The sequence below is a fragment of the Lupinus angustifolius genome, chromosome LG06 (assembly GCF_001865875.1).
Source record: "Lupinus angustifolius cultivar Tanjil chromosome LG06, LupAngTanjil_v1.0, whole genome shotgun sequence".
NCBI classification, from domain to species: domain Eukaryota; kingdom Viridiplantae; phylum Streptophyta; class Magnoliopsida; order Fabales; family Fabaceae; genus Lupinus; species Lupinus angustifolius.
In genome coordinates, this window is record NC_032014.1 from 31177693 (window position 1) to 31200253 (window position 22561).

General features: G+C 34.3%; 4 protein-coding genes across 4 annotated transcripts; all 4 read left to right on the forward strand.

The window, feature by feature from the left end:
* On the forward strand, positions 3058-3867 carry LOC109350612 (zinc finger protein 1-like). The gene has a single exon (XM_019591836.1). The coding sequence runs from the start codon at positions 3169-3171 to the stop codon at positions 3865-3867; it is 699 nt and encodes a 232-aa protein (XP_019447381.1). The 5' UTR covers positions 3058-3168.
* Positions 8673-15169, forward strand: LOC109350613 (ATPase 9, plasma membrane-type-like). The gene is made up of 14 exons (XM_019591837.1): positions 8673-8813; positions 8907-9026; positions 9425-9523; positions 9628-9765; positions 10325-10639; positions 11267-11593; positions 11879-11998; positions 12469-12591; positions 12732-12836; positions 12975-13284; positions 13485-13999; positions 14207-14380; positions 14469-14651; positions 14975-15169. The coding sequence occupies exons 1-14, from the start codon at positions 8772-8774 to the stop codon at positions 15167-15169; spliced, it is 2766 nt and encodes a 921-aa protein (XP_019447382.1). The 5' UTR covers positions 8673-8771.
* Positions 15680-16280, forward strand: LOC109350614 (plasma membrane ATPase-like). Its single transcript, XM_019591839.1, has 2 exons — positions 15680-16015; positions 16176-16280. The coding sequence occupies exons 1-2, from the start codon at positions 15680-15682 to the stop codon at positions 16278-16280; spliced, it is 441 nt and encodes a 146-aa protein (XP_019447384.1).
* Positions 15715-21163, forward strand: LOC109351154 (ATPase 9, plasma membrane-type-like). Its single transcript, XM_019592519.1, has 11 exons — positions 15715-16015; positions 16643-16969; positions 17255-17374; positions 17845-17967; positions 18108-18212; positions 18351-18660; positions 18861-19375; positions 19583-19756; positions 19845-20027; positions 20351-20532; positions 20753-21163. The coding sequence occupies exons 2-11, from the start codon at positions 16691-16693 to the stop codon at positions 20847-20849; spliced, it is 2088 nt and encodes a 695-aa protein (XP_019448064.1). The 5' UTR covers positions 15715-16015; positions 16643-16690; the 3' UTR covers positions 20850-21163.

A 22561-nucleotide genomic window follows, 5' to 3' on the forward strand; every position in this document is an offset into this window, starting at 1 on the left:
AATGCAAAAGGTTCTGTATGTAAGAAAAGTTTGAAGTGGTCGTTGTCCATTCTTTTTTGTATTTCTAACTTTGTGACACCTGAATGTTTTTCTTATATGAGACCGACATTAAATCCTTTCTTCCTAAGGATTTGATCCACAGCAACGTGAACACAAGCAGAAGGGAAGAACAACCTTAAAAGTTACCACTTATCCATCAAATGTCAACACTATTCCTTGCTAGCTAGCTAGGATAAACTTGTATCAAGAAAAACATTGTAGAGACTTTAAATTTTTGGGTCTTTTGTGTTGCACACACACGGGGGAGCCTCCAATTACCGTGGAGTTCCATTGTCACTGGAGTATGAGAAGAGTGGAAAGCCACAAGAGACACATCACATATTGAATCAAAACCTTAAGACATTAGTTTCAAGAGCATTTTCTATTTATAAACATTTTTATCCAATATGAGACTTCACATTTGAATAAACTCAACAATTTGACTTATAACTTTTATATGATTGGGCTGCCCACAAATATAAGGATGTAAAATCATGTTTTCTTAATTTCTTTATCTCAAAATGATAGATATACAAATGAAATATACGAATAACATTATTGTTATTGACATGCATGCGCTTGGCTGCTGCCAATGCAACGTAAGTGCTTGTGTGTAACACTTTATATTGATTGTTGTTTTTTGTATTACTAAAAATATTCCTCACTATTTTTTAGTAAGGAACTAATCTCTTTCAGAGTGTGTGGTTGTCCCTCTCAATAAGTGTCGTTCCTAAGAATCGAACCCTTCACCTTTTTGTCATCATGAGAATCTAGTGGGGTTTTACACTACTAGACCAACACATTCTTTGTGCAGTGGTTGTTGTTGTGACAATAAAATGAGGTTGAAAGTGAAAAAGTTTCCAACCATGTGGAAAAGGGAAAGATTAGAAGTTAATAGAGAGCAAAAGGGGCATGGGGGGGCTTATTTGTGCTTTGATTATAAGCAGGTTTGCTTAGTACTTAGAGATGATTAGAAATTGATTATTGCTTGATTTATGCCTAGACTCGTGAAGTTGTGGTAGGAGACAAAAACTAAAACAGTTTAGGTGTATAATAATTGTGTAAAGTTACCAAACATTTTCATGCATGATTCAACTATGCTACCTAATCTAGCTAACTAGAACTCTTTGTGAATAAATAACAATTCCACTTGGAAGAGAGTAGGGAGATAAATAATAATTCAACTTAGGGAAAGTAGAGAAAATGAACATGTTTCATTTACATTAGAATAGGGACATCAATCAATTGATGTACTTCCATTTTTTTTATGTATTTTGAGATGCATGTACCTAAAAACTAAAAATATAGGTTAGTTACAATTTACAAGGTTTAACATAATTAATACATGATTGATTTTGTTAAGCATTATATAAAAAATGTGAACCAAAATCCTCTCCATTACTTGAGAGAGAAGTTATGTTTTGCATGTATTTTTAACGGTAAAAATATAATTTCATTATAAATTAAAGGATGCAAAAGTCATTATCTTTTGGTTTTTCTTTACTTTTTCACATAGTTGTTCTTAGAGAAGTATGACTCCAAAAATATTGTCTCTAGTGTGTATGAAAAAAATAAAATTGGTAATAAAAGTAAAACTAACTTCTATGATCTCTCATCAATCTCATACTAACCATAATCGACACAAATGATGTAAAAAAATAATCAGAAAAAGCATCTTATATAGGATGTTTGGGAAATTATTCTACTTTGTGGCAAAAATGTTATGCCACATGTGGTGCTAGACAAAAAAGCATAATGGTGATACAGTAAAGAACATGAATGATGGTTGAAGGCCCTTTAAGGTGAAGGATGGGATTGGCTATGTCTATATGGGAATTGTTCATTTCATGTTTTAATAGTGGACATCATATTCCATTCTCAAAATCCTAGAATATAGGCTTCAATTATTAAATGAAACACTATCATGTTAAGAAAAATAATTTTGGTAAAGGAAAAGGAAAAGGACCCATGCCCAACTATGAAAAGGTACAGAGAATTGTAACCTGATAATACTAGCGACCTTACCTTAGTATATGATGTCACATCAGAGTAAGTGTTATACGAATCTATTCAAATCCCCGCAATGTATAATTGATCTATAGTTTCAATTAGAATTCATATCCTGAATAACAAATGACTCATAAAATTAATGTTTTAAGGTTTTGATTTAAGACGTATTATCTCACTTGTGCCTCTCCATTCTTCCTATGTTCCGATAATCCGGTTACGATTTGATCTAACATGTTTCTTGTTAATGTTATATAAACTGTGTATATCAAACATATGAGTGAAATGTGGTCCTATATATTATCCAACACAGAGGTTTCATGTCAGCAGCACAAGATTTGAACCCACATTTCTATGTGTTAGTTAAATTCTTATCAACTAAACCAACCTTCATTAGTTGTACAACACCTTTACTTAATAATTGATAAATTATCATACTAATAAAAGCTAGTGGTACTTACTACTTACAAGCTATTGATTAATTGATTAATTATCATACTAAGAAAAAAACAAGCTATTGATTTTATGTTGGATTTTTTTTTTAGCCTTTCATGGATTATAGACATTAATGCAAAAAATGCAGACCCCAAGACAAGAAATGTTAAGGGAAAAGGACAAGTGGGAAGACAAATAAAAGATAAAACATCCAATGCTAGCAAAAGTTATACATGCTTGTTCCTTTGAAGTTCCAATCAAACTTGTATTTAAAATTATAGCACAATTCTCTCAATTACACACAAAGGAATATCAAGGTTATTTTATTGTTTGAGATTCAGTGTATTCAAAAATTACACTATGTTAAATTCAAATTAAATTGGAAAAATTAATATGAGAAAGACAAAGTTTTTTAGATACCTATTTTTAATTAAAGTACTTAAATTCGAGACTTTAAAGAAAATCAGACTCTTCATCATTATTGACCAACGTATTTTTCCAGTGTCTTATTTCTTAGATCTTCCTATATTAAGACCTTGTAACCATAATTTAGTGATATCTACTTCTCTGTATGTCACTTAGCTCCAAACATTTTTTGGTGTTGCATCTTTATAAATTTCATCTTTATTGTGAAACCAAACTTTCATCACCAACTAAAAATCATTTTTTTTGCAGATTTCTTTCCATATGGACCTTCAAAGGTCAGAACCATTTTCAGACACTCCACTATGCTCAAAACCATTATTGGATCTAAGTCTCTCTAGTAAAAGAGAATCATCAAATGAAAGCTCAAAGGCAGAACTCAACCTTATCAACTACTTTGATACAAATTCATCAATGAACTCCTCAGAATCTAGCCATGGTAATGAAATGGAGCCAAGGATTTTTGCATGCAACTATTGCCAAAGGAAATTCTATAGTTCACAAGCACTTGGAGGACACCAAAATGCACACAAACGTGAAAGAAGTTTTGCAAAAAGAGGACACAAAACTGGTGCTGCAGTTTTAGTAGATTTTGGACACAGGTTCTCAAACATGGCTTCATTACCTTTGCATGGCTCATATAATAGATCACTTGGAATTCAGGTGCATTCTATGATTAACAAACCTTCTTATCAAACACCCTTTTATGGTTTGTCACATTCTCAAGGCCTAAATGGTTGGAAAAGGCACCATATGGATATAAAACCAGCCATTGGAAATCTTCATGTTGGGGCAGAAACTGAACCATCTTTGGTTGGTGCTGGCATAACAAGGTTGGGTATGTTTTCTCATAGTATTGTTCCAGAGGGATATGGAGGTAACTGGTTTGCAAGTATAAACCATTTGAAGACTAAACAAGAGGAGGTGCAAGTGCAACAACTTGACTTGTCTCTCAAACTCTAAGTGTGTGACTAGATACAAGTGTGAGTGAAATAAGTCTGACGATAAAAGAGAAATGGACCATGTCACGAAAATATGAACGGAGGAACCCCGAAAACTACTGTCTTAAGGTTTAAGGTTAAGATATGTGTTTTCAAGTTCAGATATTGCGTTTCTTAAATTAGCTATTTTTCAATAGATCTCAAAAATGTTTGGGTAAGACATTGCTTCATGTTGCTTTAACTTGTTAGACTAAAAGTTATCATCTTTTTTTTTCTCTTTTCTTTTGTGTTCATGTATCTCTATAGTTACAGAAGCTGTATATGCATTTTGGTACCTGCCAGAGCTTGTGTCTTGATATTATTTGCTTTAACTTTTATTGATGAATTTTCTGTGGGTTTATTTCTAAGTTTAAACTTCCACTAAACATAATTTTTTACTTTGTAATAGCATAACCAACTCAAACTCTTTGTCATGGCCAAAAGCTAACACACTTAGTAGGGAAGTTAGTTAAACTTTGAAATTAAATTCAACCAAACTTTCTCAATTAATTGCTGAGACAATTCTCTTCAATGCCTTTAGCTGTTTTTGTTGTTTATGGTGCTTGCAACACTTTTAAGTGAGGCCAAAGAATAATTATTTGGCTAAGTCATGACCAAGTCGCTCAATTTAAGATGTTTCGTGGTATTGTAAAATATGTGCAAGCTGACTATCAATCAGTCATCCCCAAGATAAAATAGTCCAGTTTTCTATTTTCGAATTCTTACTGTATTGTCAAAACCGATCTTGAATACACCCACAATATGGCTATCAGTGTCAACTCTCGAAATACTTATAGTATGACTACCCATGACAGTTCTCGAAATTCCCACTTTCCAAAATCGCTACTAGTGTCAGTTCTCAAAAATTCTCACAATTTGACTATCCGTGTCAATTCTAGTACCACAGAAAGAAAGAGGTAGACTTCAGCAAATATAAGGAGGGAGAGAAGAAAAGTTGAGGAAATACTCTCAACTGAAACGATAAAAAAATGAAGAAAGAAAACTTCTATTTATAGTCTAAGGTCTCCTACAGCTACGTTGATCTGAACGCCCATAATTTAAATATCTAATATGTTTAGGTTGTTATTGTAGTTCCCTTTTCAGGCTCCCTAAGAAAAAAAAGGTTATCTTTGGTAGTTATTATATCTGACAGAGCACTTATTGTCAACCTGGGACTGTTAGATCAAGGTATGTCTGGTCACATTTTGAGTGACAAAGGTTCAAACAATGTAGAAATTTGTATGCTAGTGAATGTCATTGTTTTAATTCTTATGCAAGATTGGTCCACCAAATGCACACAAATTCAATGTTATGATATGTCTTAGTGACTCCTAATTTGACCCACCTGCAGTTGGAGAAATAGACCTTCTCTATTGGGACCAAATTAGTAGGTTAGGCAAGGCATGTGAAAATAAGACACATAACACAATCACACTTACCTATACTTTCACATCAACATTTTGTCTTCATTTCTTACCTACAATATATCTTATAGAAAACTATGAATATATCGGGTAAGAGACAACATTATCTATTATTCATATTTATTTACTATTGACTTAGAAATATTAGTAATACAAATGAATCATAAATGATATACTTAATCTTTACGGTGTAAATGCATAGATATTACATTTTATATGTTATTGTAGTCGACAAATTTGTAGGTCCATATCTGCATGATGTTTACAACCTAATCTCATGTTAATCATTAAGCATAAGTTGAGTGATGGGATTAGGATGCAAAAGTAACTGAATCTAGTCATTATAACAGTTAATAATGATAATAATTTCACACTAATTGGGGATCTGCTGAAGTGACCGTAGGATTGGTGATGTTTCCTAACATGGATTATGGCATCAATGACATTTCTTGTAAAATAATCATGAGAAAACTTTTCATGTTATTTAAAGAAATTGTTACATTAAAAATGTATATCCATAAAAAATAAAGATAAAAATAAATATACAAAATAGATGAATACTGAATATTACAAGTAATTCTACTAAAGGGATAACAATATAATATTAAAATTTGATTTTTTAAATAATATGACTCTTCTAATATTTGTGAAGTGTAGTTAAGTAAAAAAGTTATTATCACCAATCTTAATCCCAACTTTCCAAATTAAATAATTGAAGAACAGAAGAAAACATACATCATGTTTTTTCGGATTTAGAAACAACCCTTATTTTTATTGAAGCTTTAGTATCAAAGTATTATATAATTAAGAACTCTCATATTTTTAGTAATAATACATCGGTTGGAATGTCTATTTTTACTTGTGCCTGCATGCCTAAGTCTTCATTCCTCACCATTTTTTCATTAAAATATTAAGAGTCTTTGGTATAGCATCTGAACCAAAAGTATATTATTTCCTTATCGATAAGGAACTAATTTCTTTCGATATATGTGGTTGTCTTACTCAATAAGTGACGCTTTATAGGAATTAAACATTTAATATTTTGATCTATATCTAAGAGGATATTAAACTATTAGACCAATATCTCGTCGGTAACAATACATATGTTTAATAAAATGTGGAGCTATCATTTAGCTAATATTAGGTGAAAATTTGAAGCAAAAACTGATCTTGTTCATCAAGATCTTATATGATAATCAACCTTTTAAGGTTGTCAATCATCTTCATTGAAAGATAGGTGCTGTGAATTTTGATTTGGTATCAACATCTCAATTAGGCTAGTGAGACTTTATATGCTAGTCCTTTTCTTTTTACCTTTAGTAGCATATCAGATTAAACATTAAGCATATTTTCCTTTCAGGAAAATAAGTTGTCATATTCAATTCAATAACTTAGAGGTGAGTTTGGCGCAACAGTACGGTTGTTGGTTAGTGATAATAAAGTCATGAGTTCAAATCTTGGAAACAGTCTCCCTATTTATGGGGTAAGGCTGCGTACACTTATCATTTTCATATATCGGTAAGTGAGAATATCGTGTCCTGGGACACCTTATTCACCTCATTAACTTCATCAATAGTGGACTATTTAAACATACTTGTGATCTTGCCTTCTGTTGGAGTAATCATTAGTAGTGATTTCAATTTCCCTGGCAGAGTTTGGAACTACTTGCTTAGACTTTAATACTCTGCTCTATTTCTGTAGAGTTGAATTTTTAAGATACCAAGTTCTCACAAAACTCACTCAGCTGATTACATTATTATATTTATTGACAAACTCTGCTTATATACATAAAGGGTCCTTTTTATTCAACTATTTCATCACTATATTCTAAGCACTTCAGAATCTTAGTATATGGACACTAATGAACATAACAAATTTCAAACTTTATATGCTTCAAAATATATAATAAGAAAGAATTTTTATAGATGGGTATATTTGGTGTAGCATATGAAAGGAAAATGACAGTTCAAGAATATATAAGTAACCTCTGCTAGGAACCAAACTCAAACCATACCTTTAAATAAATATCTGCTACATGATGATTGCCACTTATAAATTACAATTATTAACATTTTGAGACATTTTTTCTTTTTCAGCTATTGGCTAACTCATCAATTCTCTCCACTCATTGCAAGTCAAGTAAAGTATACATCTGACATCATAATCATAAAAGTGAATAAACAATTACACATAAATTGTTTTGTAAGGAGAAAAACCCATCAAAATATAAGTGTTAAGAATATAAAGATGTAACTATCATGATAAAAAATTTCAGCCAAGGACATAATATACATTCACTCTTTCCCCATAACTATGCCAATGTTGGTTACCCTTTCACTTTGGATATGTAGATTGCCACTTAAAAATTTATCTAAGATGTGCAGCTTAAGTTAAAACTGAATTGAAGAGTGCATTACTAACATTGATATAATATTTTGCCTGATCATAACATTGGTGCTCATAGTGGATAGGTAAACTACTAACACAACGAATGCTTTATCTATTCCGTTGTTTCATTCTCAGTATCGGCTAATAACATATTGTCATATGAATAAAAGAAAAATTTTAAAAGCAAAAATTAACATTTTGATTGACTAAATGAGATTCCTTTAGGGACAAGTGATCTCTGTCCGACAATGGGGGCTGATTTTTTTAAATGTTTTTTTGAAAATACATTAAAGGATGGCTCTGTGTGTACTCCTACTTAGTGGAATCTATGGAGAATAAATATATGCAGTTTCATCTTATAAGCGGAAGAGAGAATATTTCTAAGATTTTAACGGTGATCTTATGCTCAATAAACTACAACATTACCATTCTTTACATGCTAATGGGTTGGGCCAATTTTCTATAGAATTTTCATATGTAGTGGTTATTGGAAGCACCAACTCTATTTTAGATTAGGCCCAAGTATTATTTTTTGGGGTGCCTCAAAATGTATTTTTTTTCTTCTTTTTTGATGAACATCCTATTCTGAATTTACTATGATATTTGATATGACACAATACCCCTTGTATTTATCAACTCATGCCACATGCTAGACCCCATTGAAGCGCATGACTTGGCCAAAGTGAATAACCACAAACCCCGCTACATTGCTATTTTTACATTTTTCATTAATGCATAGTTTTTCTAACTTACTTTAATTATAATTTATTAGTATCTTAGTATTAGATATAACCCAAAAAGAGAAAGAGACAAGTTTGTTAGTGAACGAGTGGGAATGAGTAATTGTAGACTAGTTTTAGAGGCAGAGAATAGAATTGAAAAACTCTAACTCACACATGCACCATAATGCATGAATCATCACTACTACAATAATCCTTATATATAGATATATCCATTTTCACATTTTTCTCTTCCTTAAACAACAAACTTATTCACACTCTATATTTTTCTTTCTGTTTTTGAGTCTCAAACTAAACAAGTAATAGTAATAATAATAATAATAAATAAGAAAAACATGACAAGCCTCGAAGATATTAAGAAGGAAACAGTGGATCTTGTTAGTGTTTTTTGTTGGTTTTTCTTTTGTTGTTATTGTACTTGTATTTTGTTGTTAGATTTATATTAATGCAATGTGCATGCATTAATGCAGGAGCGTATACCTGTTGATGAAGTGTTCAGAGAATTGAACTGTTCCAAAGAAGGACTCACCAATGAGGAAGGCCAAAAGAGACTCGAAGTTTTTGGCCCTAACAAGTTGGAAGAAAAGAAGGCAATCATCATCATTTCATTCATAATATTCTTACCCAACATTTAGATCACATGTTCTAACTTGGTATACCCAACTTTGTCCAGCTCAATAATATAGTGATATGTAATGTTATGTTATGTTTCAGACAGAGAGACACTAACATAATGAGCTGGATTTTTAAATGAGATAGACACTATATTATTGGACGAGACAGGATTGAGGACATCAAGTTGAGATAGGTGATCTCCATAGATTTTACATATATTCTATAGTCATTGATAAATAAATAAAAAAACTTGTTTTTTTGTAAACAAGGTAGTGTCTAGATCAATGGTTATAAAACATGTATAAGAAACATGTAAGGAAAAAGAGTGTTAGTCTCATAGCATGTTTGTACAAACATTATTTCTTTGAAACAGGAAAGCAAGTTTCTGAAATTCTTGGGCTTTATGTGGAACCCTCTTTCATGGGTCATGGAAATTGCTGCTATTATGGCCATTGCATTGGCAAATGGAGGGGTAAGTAATGCATGCTTTTAATTTAAGTAATATCATATTTTGCTTATGTTTTCCCTTTTTTCTCTTCATTTTGGTGTCTCATTCTCTGTTCTTGAAACATGCAGGGTCAGCCACCAGATTGGCAGGATTTTGTTGGAATAATGGTGCTGCTAATTATCAATTCCACTATTAGCTTTATAGAAGAAAACAATGCAGGCAATGCAGCTGCAGCACTTATGGCAGGTCTTGCTCCCAAAACCAAGGTATAAGTTATTAGATCTTTTATTTTAGAAACATTTTTAAGTGTTTTTAGAATAAGAATATATTTATATTACGAATCGTTTAGGATTTGTTTGCGAGTTGAGTTTTAGTGGGAAATGAGAGATTTGGACTCATATCACCAATGTATTTCATGGCTCTCAAGTCTTCTATTTCTCTTCCTTAACCTCCAAAACTCAACTCACAAACATACCCTTAATGATTGTTTGGACGGATGTTACTGAATGCTTATCTCTGTCTATCTTATCATATAAGCACTTAAACAGATGTTTAGATTTATCAGAAGAAGTTAAGAAATAAGCTAAAATGTGCTTACAGAAAGGTCATAAGCTTCCAGTGATTATCACTTATTGAATAACCACTTAAGTGCATCACTTTCATATATGAGTCATAACTCCTACTTTAATAATATTTTTATTTATATGTAAGGTGAATATCACAAAAACTTTTTCTTGCATGAGTAGCATCTTAATATTTTGTTCATGAATTCATGACATGTTTAATATATGCCAATTTACATGCATGTATTTGAATGGTTGGCAGGTTCTGAGAGATGGAAGATGGACTGAGCAAGAGGCTGCAATATTAGTACCAGGAGATATAATCAGCATCAAATTAGGAGACATTGTCCCTGCCGATGCTCGTCTCTTAGAAGGAGATTCCCTCAAGATTGATCAATCTGCACTCACTGGTGAGTCCTTACCTGTTTCTAAGAACTCTGGTGATGAAGTCTTCTCTGGTTCCACTGTTAAACAAGGAGAGATTGAGGCTATTGTCATTGCAACTGGTGTTCACACCTTCTTTGGTAAGGCTGCACACTTGGTTGATAGCACTAACCAAGTTGGTCACTTCCAAAAGGTACTATCTCTTGTTTTATGTATTAAGGTAGACAAAATGTTCTTTTCTATTTGTTCTCTATGATTTCTATCTCTTTCGGCTGGACAGTAAGGTTGTTGTTTAGTAACCATGAAGTCACGTATTCAAATGCTGGAAACAGTCTCTCTACTTTGTGGGGTAGGGCTGTATATGTCTACCCTCCCCAGACCCCACTAAGTGGAAGCCTCGTGCACTGGATCGCCCTTTTGTTCTCTTCTATTTACAGAATATACCAAACACAAAATAGAACCTATATATTTAGTTGGATTCTGTTCTAACATTTAACATATGTACTAAATATTCCTAACTGTGCATGCATATTTGAAAATAGTTAGAACTTTTTGTTATAAAGTATAATCTTCACAAAATTTCAAAGGTATAGTTAAGTGTAGTCATTGAAATGGAATAAAGTGGTGGAGATTACTCATCTATCTAATGGTGAACAAGCATACTAAACCATGTAAAAGATTGACAATATGCTCATGAAAAGTGTTCTGCGGTTCGGCCTTTTTGTGGCACTATATTCCCTTAAGATGATGTTGTAGTAGTGTGAAGAAAGCATTGGACTTTACTGATTATGTGCATTTTGATGGCTACAAATTTGTATAGGTGTTGACAGCTATTGGTAACTTCTGCATTTGCACAATTGCTATTGGCATGGTGATAGAAATCATTGTGATGTACCCGATTCAGCACCGCAAGTATAGGAAAGGAATCGACAATCTTTTGGTGCTTCTCATCGGTGGGATTCCGATTGCTATGCCAACAGTTTTGTCAGTAACAATGGCTATTGGTTCCCATAGACTATCTGAGCAAGGTGCTATCACAAAGAGAATGACAGCCATTGAGGAAATGGCTGGAATGGATGTGTTATGTAGTGACAAAACCGGCACGCTAACATTGAACAAGCTTACAGTTGATAAGTCTTTGGTTGAGGTTAGAAAATGAGAGACAAATCATTTTTAACTGATTATGTATATATGATTTATGACACACCATCAATTTATATACAACATTTCTAGACAACAATGAGACAACATGGAATTGATGTGTGTAGACGAATAATATCGAGGCATTTCGTGTTTTGAGGTAGAGTAGAAAATTGTGTGAAAGAGTGAATTGTCTCGAATGTTGTCTAAAATTGTTGTACAAAGAACAAGACTAAATGTTTAGAATTGTTTCATATTTACTAATGGTGGAAGTGGTTTGTCTTTATTGCAGGTTTTTATTAAAGATGCTGATAAGGATACTGTAATTTTACTTGGAGCTAGGGCCTCTAGGGTAGAGAACCAAGATGCTATTGATGCTTGCATTGTTGGAATGTTGGGTGATCCAAAGGAGGTTTGTAATTTCTTCTTGAGAGTATCTTGGTCTGCTTGATTAAGCTAAATCACCTTAGTCATTAGAAAATTTACAATAGTATCTCAAATGGAACAAATGCAATCATTCATGTCTGTCGCGCCCCGATTTTCGGCCGCGTGACTTTCTTAGAGTCGCCACTACATTTTTTGGTAAAAAATGATATCAAAAACCCAAAGCCCAATTGTCAACTGTTGCGCAACGATTTTTGGTTGCGCGACTATGTCATCACATAATATCTGTATATTTTGCTCTAATTCTATAGAACTCTTCTAAACATTTAGATAAGACCTTTTTTTAAGACTTGTTGACAAATTCTACAGGTATAAAATCTTTAGACCAAAGCAGAAAAAATTACATTCATGAAGTCCTTTTCTAGTACATTGATTCTCATGATTTGGGTCTTTTGATAGATTTTAACTGCATTGACACCTTTCTTCTGCTTGGTACAGGCCAGAGATGGCATTACAGAGGTACATTTCCTTCCCTTTAATCCAGTGGACAAGCGTACAGCTATAACATACATAGACGCCGAGGGTAACTGGCACCGAGTTAGCAAAGGGGCACCCGAGCAGGTAAATATGAGTCATCTTATTCGAACATCAAGTTTTAAACATCGAATTTGACATCGTATATATTTATATTTATATAGATGCCTCTTGCTTCCTTTTAAAATGTCCATCACTTATGTATACCATATTGAATTTCTTGGCAGATTATAGAACTTTGCAATCTCAGGGAAGAGGTGAAGAGGAAAGCTATTTCCATTATTGATAAATTTGCTGAGCGCGGTCTTCGTTCTCTTGCTGTTTCCAGACAAGTAAGTTACGGTTCCTTCTAACTATAAATGACATGACTCTCACAAAAACTAAAGTTATCCAGAAGTTGTTGAGATTTATGGCATACAATATACTTAGGATAGTATATATGTAAGTGGTAAATTACTATATACATGTAGGTAGTGCCAGAAAAGACCAAGGAGAGTGCAGGATCACCATGGCAATTTGTCGGGCTATTGCCTCTCTTTGATCCACCAAGACATGACAGTGCAGAGACCATTAGGCGCGCTCTCCATCTCGGAGTGAATGTTAAGATGATTACGGGTGATCAGCTAGCTATCGGAAAGGAAACTGGTAGAAGGCTTGGCATGGGAAGTAACATGTACCCTTCTTCATCCCTCCTTGGTCAGAATAAGGATGAGTCTGTTGCATCTCTTCCAATTGATGAACTTATAGAGAAAGCTGATGGTTTTGCTGGTGTTTTCCCTGGTACATAGTAATTATTAGATACTTGAATTTTCATGCATTGTTAATGTAAAGTTTTTAACATTATCATGTTGTTTGAAAATGGTCTATTTAGAATTAATTCATTTATCATATGTTTCTCATGTTCATGTATTTTTATTTTTCCTATGCATCTATAAATACTCAAGACTAATGCATTTGCATGATTTTGATGTCAATTCCAGAACACAAATATGAGATTGTGAAGAGACTCCAGGACAGGAAACACATATGTGGGATGACTGGTGACGGTGTGAATGATGCTCCTGCCTTGAAAAGGGCAGATATTGGAATTGCAGTGGCTGATGCAACCGATGCAGCTCGAGGTGCATCCGACATAGTCCTCACTGAGCCTGGTTTGAGTGTCATTGTGAGTGCAGTCTTGACAAGTAGAGCCATCTTTCAGAGGATGAAGAACTACACCATATACGCTGTTTCGATAACAATCCGAATTGTGCTCGGCTTTATGCTCATTGCTCTAATATGGAAATTTGATTTCTCACCTTTCATGGTTTTGGTAATTGCTATACTAAATGATGGCACCATCATGACCATTTCCAAGGACAGGGTTAAGCCGTCTCCATCGCCTGATTCATGGAAGCTGAAAGAAATTTTTAGCACAGGAGTAGTGCTTGGTGCCTACCTCGCTGTTATGACCGTTGTCTTCTTCTGGGCCGCTCATGCATCTAACTTCTTTTCGGTAAGATGAAGAGAAAATTTCAAAAGTAAATAACACCTTTGTTGCAAAATTATTTGAGGCTTGACTTATATAGAACAATATTTCTCCTACACACTTAAACACATGCTACTTCACATCTGCACATTTTTATCATCTTATTCCATTTAGTCTCACTTTGTTTTCTATGCATCTACATTTTATCATCTTATTCCATTTATTTATCGGCAGGACAAATTTGGTGTGAGATCCATCAGGGACAATGAGCATGAGCTCACAGCAGCGGTTTACCTTCAAGTGAGTATCGTAAGTCAGGCGCTCATTTTCGTTACAAGGTCAAGGAGCTGGTCTTACGTCGAACGCCCCGGTCTACTTCTGATTGTTGCCTTTTTTATAGCACAACTTGTAAGCTATAATAAAATGGGTTTGATTTGATTATATTGTTTTGTTGTTGCCTATAGTACTAACTACTAAGATCTGAATAATTTCGTAGATTGCCACAATCATAGCAGTGTATGCAAATTGGGGCTTTGCAAGGATCAAAGGAATTGGATGGGGTTGGGCTGGTGTAATTTGGCTCTACAGCATTGTTTTCTATATACCTTTGGATGTTCTTAAGTTCATCATTCGATATGCATTGAGTGGAAAGGCATGGAATAATGTTACTGAGAACAGGGTAGAGTTTCTATCTCAATGTTATTATGTATACTAAGGGTGTGTTCGAAACTTCGAATAAACAACTTAATTGAGCACTTATTCGATAAGCTACAGAGAGCTTATTTTCTTAAGCCTCTCTGATAAGCTTATTGGAATAAGTTCGAAAGAGCTGATAGAAAGGTGAATAACTTTTTTCGCAAGTTATTCTCATAAGTTGAACTCTTAAGCTAAAATAAACATTCCATAAGGTCTTCAAAATGCACCCTTAAAGGTGCTATATAAATGCCAAAGTTGTGTTTTGTCTCTTACTTTGACTACGTTTTTCTATGATCTTTGATGCAGGTTGCTTTCACCTCAAAGAAAGATTATGGAAGGGGTGAGAGAGAAGCACAATGGGCTACAGCGCAACGCACACTCCATGGTCTCAACCCTCCTGGAACGGAAGAAATATTGAACGAAAAGAACGAGTATAGGGAATTGTCTGAACTTGCTGAACAAGCTAAGAAACGCGCCGAGTTATTAGATCTTTTATTTTAGAAACATTTTTAAGTGTTTTTAGAATAAGAATATATTTATATTACGAATCGTTTAGGATTTGTTTGCGAGTTGAGTTTTAGTGGGAAATGAGAGATTTGGACTCATATCACCAATGTATTTCATGGCTCTCAAGTCTTCTATTTCTCTTCCTTAACCTCCAAAACTCAACTCACAAACATACCCTTAATGATTGTTTGGACGGATGTTACTGAATGCTTATCTCTGTCTATCTTATCATATAAGCACTTAAACAGATGTTTAGATTTATCAGAAGAAGTTAAGAAATAAGCTAAAATGTGCTTACAGAAAGGTCATAAGCTTCCAGTGATTATCACTTATTGAATAACCACTTAAGTGCATCACTTTCATATATGAGTCATAACTCCTACTTTAATAATATTTTTATTTATATGTAAGGTGAATATCACAAAAACTTTTTCTTGCATGAGTAGCATCTTAATATTTTGTTCATGAATTCATGACATGTTTAATATATGCCAATTTACATGCATGTATTTGAATGGTTGGCAGGTTCTGAGAGATGGAAGATGGACTGAGCAAGAGGCTGCAATATTAGTACCAGGAGATATAATCAGCATCAAATTAGGAGACATTGTCCCTGCCGATGCTCGTCTCTTAGAAGGAGATTCCCTCAAGATTGATCAATCTGCACTCACTGGTGAGTCCTTACCTGTTTCTAAGAACTCTGGTGATGAAGTCTTCTCTGGTTCCACTGTTAAACAAGGAGAGATTGAGGCTATTGTCATTGCAACTGGTGTTCACACCTTCTTTGGTAAGGCTGCACACTTGGTTGATAGCACTAACCAAGTTGGTCACTTCCAAAAGGTACTATCTCTTGTTTTATGTATTAAGGTAGACAAAATGTTCTTTTCTATTTGTTCTCTATGATTTCTATCTCTTTCGGCTGGACAGTAAGGTTGTTGTTTAGTAACCATGAAGTCACGTATTCAAATGCTGGAAACAGTCTCTCTACTTTGTGGGGTAGGGCTGTATATGTCTACCCTCCCCAGACCCCACTAAGTGGAAGCCTCGTGCACTGGATCGCCCTTTTGTTCTCTTCTATTTACAGAATATACCAAACACAAAATAGAACCTATATATTTAGTTGGATTCTGTTCTAACATTTAACATATGTACTAAATATTCCTAACTGTGCATGCATATTTGAAAATAGTTAGAACTTTTTGTTATAAAGTATAATCTTCACAAAATTTCAAAGGTATAGTTAAGTGTAGTCATTGAAATGGAATAAAGTGGTGGAGATTACTCATCTATCTAATGGTGAACAAGCATACTAAACCATGTAAAAGATTGACAATATGCTCATGAAAAGTGTTCTGCGGTTCGGCCTTTTTGTGGCACTATATTCCCTTAAGATGATGTTGTAGTAGTGTGAAGAAAGCATTGGACTTTACTGATTATGTGCATTTTGATGGCTACAAATTTGTATAGGTGTTGACAGCTATTGGTAACTTCTGCATTTGCACAATTGCTATTGGCATGGTGATAGAAATCATTGTGATGTACCCGATTCAGCACCGCAAGTATAGGAAAGGAATCGACAATCTTTTGGTGCTTCTCATCGGTGGGATTCCGATTGCTATGCCAACAGTTTTGTCAGTAACAATGGCTATTGGTTCCCATAGACTATCTGAGCAAGGTGCTATCACAAAGAGAATGACAGCCATTGAGGAAATGGCTGGAATGGATGTGTTATGTAGTGACAAAACCGGCACGCTAACATTGAACAAGCTTACAGTTGATAAGTCTTTGGTTGAGGTTAGAAAATGAGAGACAAATCATTTTTAACTGATTATGTATATATGATTTATGACACACCATCAATTTATATACAACATTTCTAGACAACAATGAGACAACATGGAATTGATGTGTGTAGACGAATAATATCGAGGCATTTCGTGTTTTGAGGTAGAGTAGAAAATTGTGTGAAAGAGTGAATTGTCTCGAATGTTGTCTAAAATTGTTGTACAAAGAACAAGACTAAATGTTTAGAATTGTTTCATATTTACTAATGGTGGAAGTGGTTTGTCTTTATTGCAGGTTTTTATTAAAGATGCTGATAAGGATACTGTAATTTTACTTGGAGCTAGGGCCTCTAGGGTAGAGAACCAAGATGCTATTGATGCTTGCATTGTTGGAATGTTGGGTGATCCAAAGGAGGTTTGTAATTTCTTCTTGAGAGTATCTTGGTCTGCTTGATTAAGCTAAATCACCTTAGTCATTAGAAAATTTACAATAGTATCTCAAATGGAACAAATGCAATCATTCATGTCTGTCGCGCCCCGATTTTCGGCCGCGTGACTTTCTTAGAGTCGCCACTACATTTTTTGGTAAAAAATGATATCAAAAACCCAAAGCCCAATTGTCAACTGTTGCGCAACGATTTTTGGTTGCGCGACTATGTCATCACATAATATCTGTATATTTTGCTCTAATTCTATAGAACTCTTCTAAACATTTAGATAAGACCTTTTTTTAAGACTTGTTGACAAATTCTACAGGTATAAAATCTTTAGACCAAAGCAGAAAAAATTACATTCATGAAGTCCTTTTCTAGTACATTGATTCTCATGATTTGGGTCTTTTGATAGATTTTAACTGCATTGACACCTTTCTTCTGCTTGGTACAGGCCAGAGATGGCATTACAGAGGTACATTTCCTTCCCTTTAATCCAGTGGACAAGCGTACAGCTATAACATACATAGACGCCGAGGGTAACTGGCACCGAGTTAGCAAAGGGGCACCCGAGCAGGTAAATATGAGTCATCTTATTCGAACATCAAGTTTTAAACATCGAATTTGACATCGTATATATTTATATTTATATAGATGCCTCTTGCTTCCTTTTAAAATGTCCATCACTTATGTATACCATATTGAATTTCTTGGCAGATTATAGAACTTTGCAATCTCAGGGAAGAGGTGAAGAGGAAAGCTATTTCCATTATTGATAAATTTGCTGAGCGCGGTCTTCGTTCTCTTGCTGTTTCCAGACAAGTAAGTTACGGTTCCTTCTAACTATAAATGACATGACTCTCACAAAAACTAAAGTTATCCAGAAGTTGTTGAGATTTATGGCATACAATATACTTAGGATAGTATATATGTAAGTGGTAAATTACTATATACATGTAGGTAGTGCCAGAAAAGACCAAGGAGAGTGCAGGATCACCATGGCAATTTGTCGGGCTATTGCCTCTCTTTGATCCACCAAGACATGACAGTGCAGAGACCATTAGGCGCGCTCTCCATCTCGGAGTGAATGTTAAGATGATTACGGGTGATCAGCTAGCTATCGGAAAGGAAACTGGTAGAAGGCTTGGCATGGGAAGTAACATGTACCCTTCTTCATCCCTCCTTGGTCAGAATAAGGATGAGTCTGTTGCATCTCTTCCAATTGATGAACTTATAGAGAAAGCTGATGGTTTTGCTGGTGTTTTCCCTGGTACATAGTAATTATTAGATACTTGAATTTTCATGCATTGTTAATGTAAAGTTTTTAACATTATCATGTTGTTTGAAAATGGTCTATTTAGAATTAATTCATTTATCATATGTTTCTCATGTTCATGTATTTTTATTTTTCCTATGCATCTATAAATACTCAAGACTAATGCATTTGCATGATTTTGATGTCAATTCCAGAACACAAATATGAGATTGTGAAGAGACTCCAGGACAGGAAACACATATGTGGGATGACTGGTGACGGTGTGAATGATGCTCCTGCCTTGAAAAGGGCAGATATTGGAATTGCAGTGGCTGATGCAACCGATGCAGCTCGAGGTGCATCCGACATAGTCCTCACTGAGCCTGGTTTGAGTGTCATTGTGAGTGCAGTCTTGACAAGTAGAGCCATCTTTCAGAGGATGAAGAACTACACCATATACGCTGTTTCGATAACAATCCGAATTGTGCTCGGCTTTATGCTCATTGCTCTAATATGGAAATTTGATTTCTCACCTTTCATGGTTTTGGTAATTGCTATACTAAATGATGGCACCATCATGACCATTTCCAAGGACAGGGTTAAGCCGTCTCCATCGCCTGATTCATGGAAGCTGAAAGAAATTTTTAGCACAGGAGTAGTGCTTGGTGCCTACCTCGCTGTTATGACCGTTGTCTTCTTCTGGGCCGCTCATGCATCTAACTTCTTTTCGGTAAGATGAAGAGAAAATTTCAAAAGTAAATAACACCTTTGTTGCAAAATTATTTGAGGCTTGACTTATATAGAACAATATTTCTCCTACACACTTAAACACATGCTACTTCACATCTGCACATTTTTATCATCTTATTCCATTTAGTCTCACTTTGTTTTCTATGCATCTACATTTTATCATCTTATTCCATTTATTTATCGGCAGGACAAATTTGGTGTGAGATCCATCAGGGACAATGAGCATGAGCTCACAGCAGCGGTTTACCTTCAAGTGAGTATCGTAAGTCAGGCGCTCATTTTCGTTACAAGGTCAAGGAGCTGGTCTTACGTCGAACGCCCCGGTCTACTTCTGATTGTTGCCTTTTTTATAGCACAACTTGTAAGCTATAATAAAATGGGTTTGATTTGATTATATTGTTTTGTTGTTGCCTATAGTACTAACTACTAAGATCTGAATAATTTCGTAGATTGCCACAATCATAGCAGTGTATGCAAATTGGGGCTTTGCAAGGATCAAAGGAATTGGATGGGGTTGGGCTGGTGTAATTTGGCTCTACAGCATTGTTTTCTATATACCTTTGGATGTTCTTAAGTTCATCATTCGATATGCATTGAGTGGAAAGGCATGGAATAATGTTACTGAGAACAGGGTAGAGTTTCTATCTCAATGTTATTATGTATACTAAGGGTGTGTTCGAAACTTCGAATAAACAACTTAATTGAGCACTTATTCGATAAGCTACAGAGAGCTTATTTTCTTAAGCCTCTCTGATAAGCTTATTGGAATAAGTTCGAAAGAGCTGATAGAAAGGTGAATAACTTTTTTCGCAAGTTATTCTCATAAGTTGAACTCTTAAGCTAAAATAAACATTCCATAAGGTCTTCAAAATGCACCCTTAAAGGTGCTATATAAATGCCAAAGTTGTGTTTTGTCTCTTACTTTGACTACGTTTTTCTATGATCTTTGATGCAGGTTGCTTTCACCTCAAAGAAAGATTATGGAAGGGGTGAGAGAGAAGCACAATGGGCTACAGCGCAACGCACACTCCATGGTCTCAACCCTCCTGGAACGGAAGAAATATTGAACGAAAAGAACGAGTATAGGGAATTGTCTGAACTTGCTGAACAAGCTAAGAAACGCGCCGAAGTTGCAAGGTAATAATGTCTTGTGAAATATTCTATGCATTTTCTTGTGGAAAATGTTAATGTCACACACTAGTTTTCTTAGCACCCCTTTTCACACCAACAATATAATCATTGATAGTTTGATCAATAGTTATAGAATAGTACAAAAAATGGTGTTGGCAAAACCAATTATTCCTTTTTTTTGTTATTTGAAATGTGCAACTAATCCAACTTCATCTATTTTTTATAGGTTGAGAGAGCTTCACACACTGAAGGGACATGTTGAATCTGTTGTGAAACTCAAGGGACTTGACATTGAGACAATTCAGCAACATTACACTGTATAGTTATACAAAGTCCTTATGGAATATAGATTTAGAAGAGAAAATAGATAATTGGATAGATAAATCATTTGCCCTTATGATCTTAAATCTCATTTGGATTTAGGATGATGCAAGGGCTTTGGAATAATCCAACACTTAGAAATTGTGCAACACAATTCAAGGTTGGGATTTAGAGATTAGAGACAAAATGCATTTTTGTCAATTATATTAACAATTTGTTGTAGTACTAGCATAAAGTTCATTATCAATTTGTTGCAAAAAAGTAGTGAAAAAGCAAAGACATGGTGCATGGAATAAATTTTGATAAACCTTCCTCTTTTCATTAGTTTTATTGAAGCCTGAACTAATATGTGAACCGTTTATTAGTTCGCTTCCAAGTGAACTATTTTACAATCGTTCAATGAAAATGTTTCGTTATCGGCTACCATGAACTTAACCTTTTAGAAGTTGGGTTGATGAATAATGACTTTTGTTCATAATAAGTCACTAGTAACACTACTAACGGTTCAGATTAAAGGATTTTTCGTCCCATAACTACAAAACTAATTCACTTAAAAGCTAACTAAATATGAGTTTGCAGGTTAGCTTTCACCTTTCAATCAAAAAGGTTAACATGAAAAGCTCGTAAACAAGTAATGGGTTTAAAAAATTGGATGATGTAGACCAATAATGTAGAATGTGTTTGAAAGTGAGTGTCAAATAGTGTATTAGATAGTCTCTTGTTAGCATTTCAATATAATATTTTACAAATTTTCTTAAAAAAGGGAAGCCATAGAGTAGGATGGTAGATATATGTAACTAGAATGGAATAATCTTACAAACTCATGCAATAAATTATCTTATACCATACCAAAAATATAAGAAAAGTAACACAAAATAACTAATAGAAAATAATGATGTATGGTTTATTAACTGATATGAAAATGTGTGGCATATATCATTAATGGGGTAGAAAGAGTAGCATTTCAAACAACCAATAAAAGATCATCAACTCTATTTTTGACATAAACATAAAGCCGGAACCGGATCCTCTGTCCCTTAGAATTTTTATCTTTGTGTCTCAATCCAATCACTCTTCGCCAACAAATAAAAATAACACTTTATTTTAATTTTATTTTATAAAAGTAAAATATTAAATCTATGTGTTTAAACATGAATGGTGTGTGACAGGATTGGGGACACCATTTTGGGAGAGGTGATCCCCATCCCCTCATATAAAACATAAACCAAAACCCTTCTTCTTCTACTTCCTTACCGAAAAAAAGGTAAGAATATCTTTGTTAGTACTAAAAAAAAATATTCATGCTGTTTTCTCATAACGCATATATGTGTAATGATGACTGGGTCAACCTAGCCATCTCCGATGATTCCATAGTCGTCAACCTCCTCCTCCTTCACCAACTACAGTCACCACCACCACTTCATCATCATCATTGCCCTCTCTAATTGTCGTCTCTAATATTGAAGAGAAGTCTAACTCGTATCATACTTTATTAGGTGGAGTTTCATGTAGAAGTTTTTAAAAATATTTTTTTCCTCTGCTTGGGGGTGAATGAATTAGCATATATATAATATTGCTATTAATTAACCTATTTCATTGCCCATATTTATTTGTTTCTAATTTTCTATTGCCCATTTAGTACCAATCAACCTCCATCACCAACTAGGACCACATGCCCCCAAAGTATTTATTTAGTTTTAGATGGTGACGCGTG

Bases quoted from the DNA above. Each gene is read 5' to 3' on its own strand.
- LOC109350612 (XM_019591836.1), top strand. From the start codon at position 3,169: ATGGACCTTCAAAGGTCAGAACCATTTTCAGACACTCCACTATGCTCA.
- LOC109351154 (XM_019592519.1), top strand. From the start codon at position 16,691: ATGGTGATAGAAATCATTGTGATGTACCCGATTCAGCACCGCAAGTAT. The intron at 18,661-18,860 runs GTACATAGTAAT...TGTCAATTCCAG, and splicing joins TTTTGCTGGTGTTTTCCCTG to AACACAAATATGAGATTGTG. The intron at 19,376-19,582 runs GTAAGATGAAGA...ATTTATCGGCAG, and splicing joins ATGCATCTAACTTCTTTTCG to GACAAATTTGGTGTGAGATC.
- LOC109350613 (XM_019591837.1), top strand. From the start codon at position 8,772: ATGACAAGCCTCGAAGATATTAAGAAGGAAACAGTGGATCTT. The intron at 10,640-11,266 runs GTACTATCTCTT...AAATTTGTATAG, and splicing joins AAGTTGGTCACTTCCAAAAG to GTGTTGACAGCTATTGGTAA. The intron at 12,837-12,974 runs GTAAGTTACGGT...ATATACATGTAG, and splicing joins CTCTTGCTGTTTCCAGACAA to GTAGTGCCAGAAAAGACCAA.
- LOC109350614 (XM_019591839.1), top strand. From the start codon at position 15,680: ATGTATTTGAATGGTTGGCAGGTTCTGAGAGATGGAAGATGGACTGAG. The intron at 16,016-16,175 runs GTACTATCTCTT...TTTGTGGGGTAG, and splicing joins AAGTTGGTCACTTCCAAAAG to GGCTGTATATGTCTACCCTC.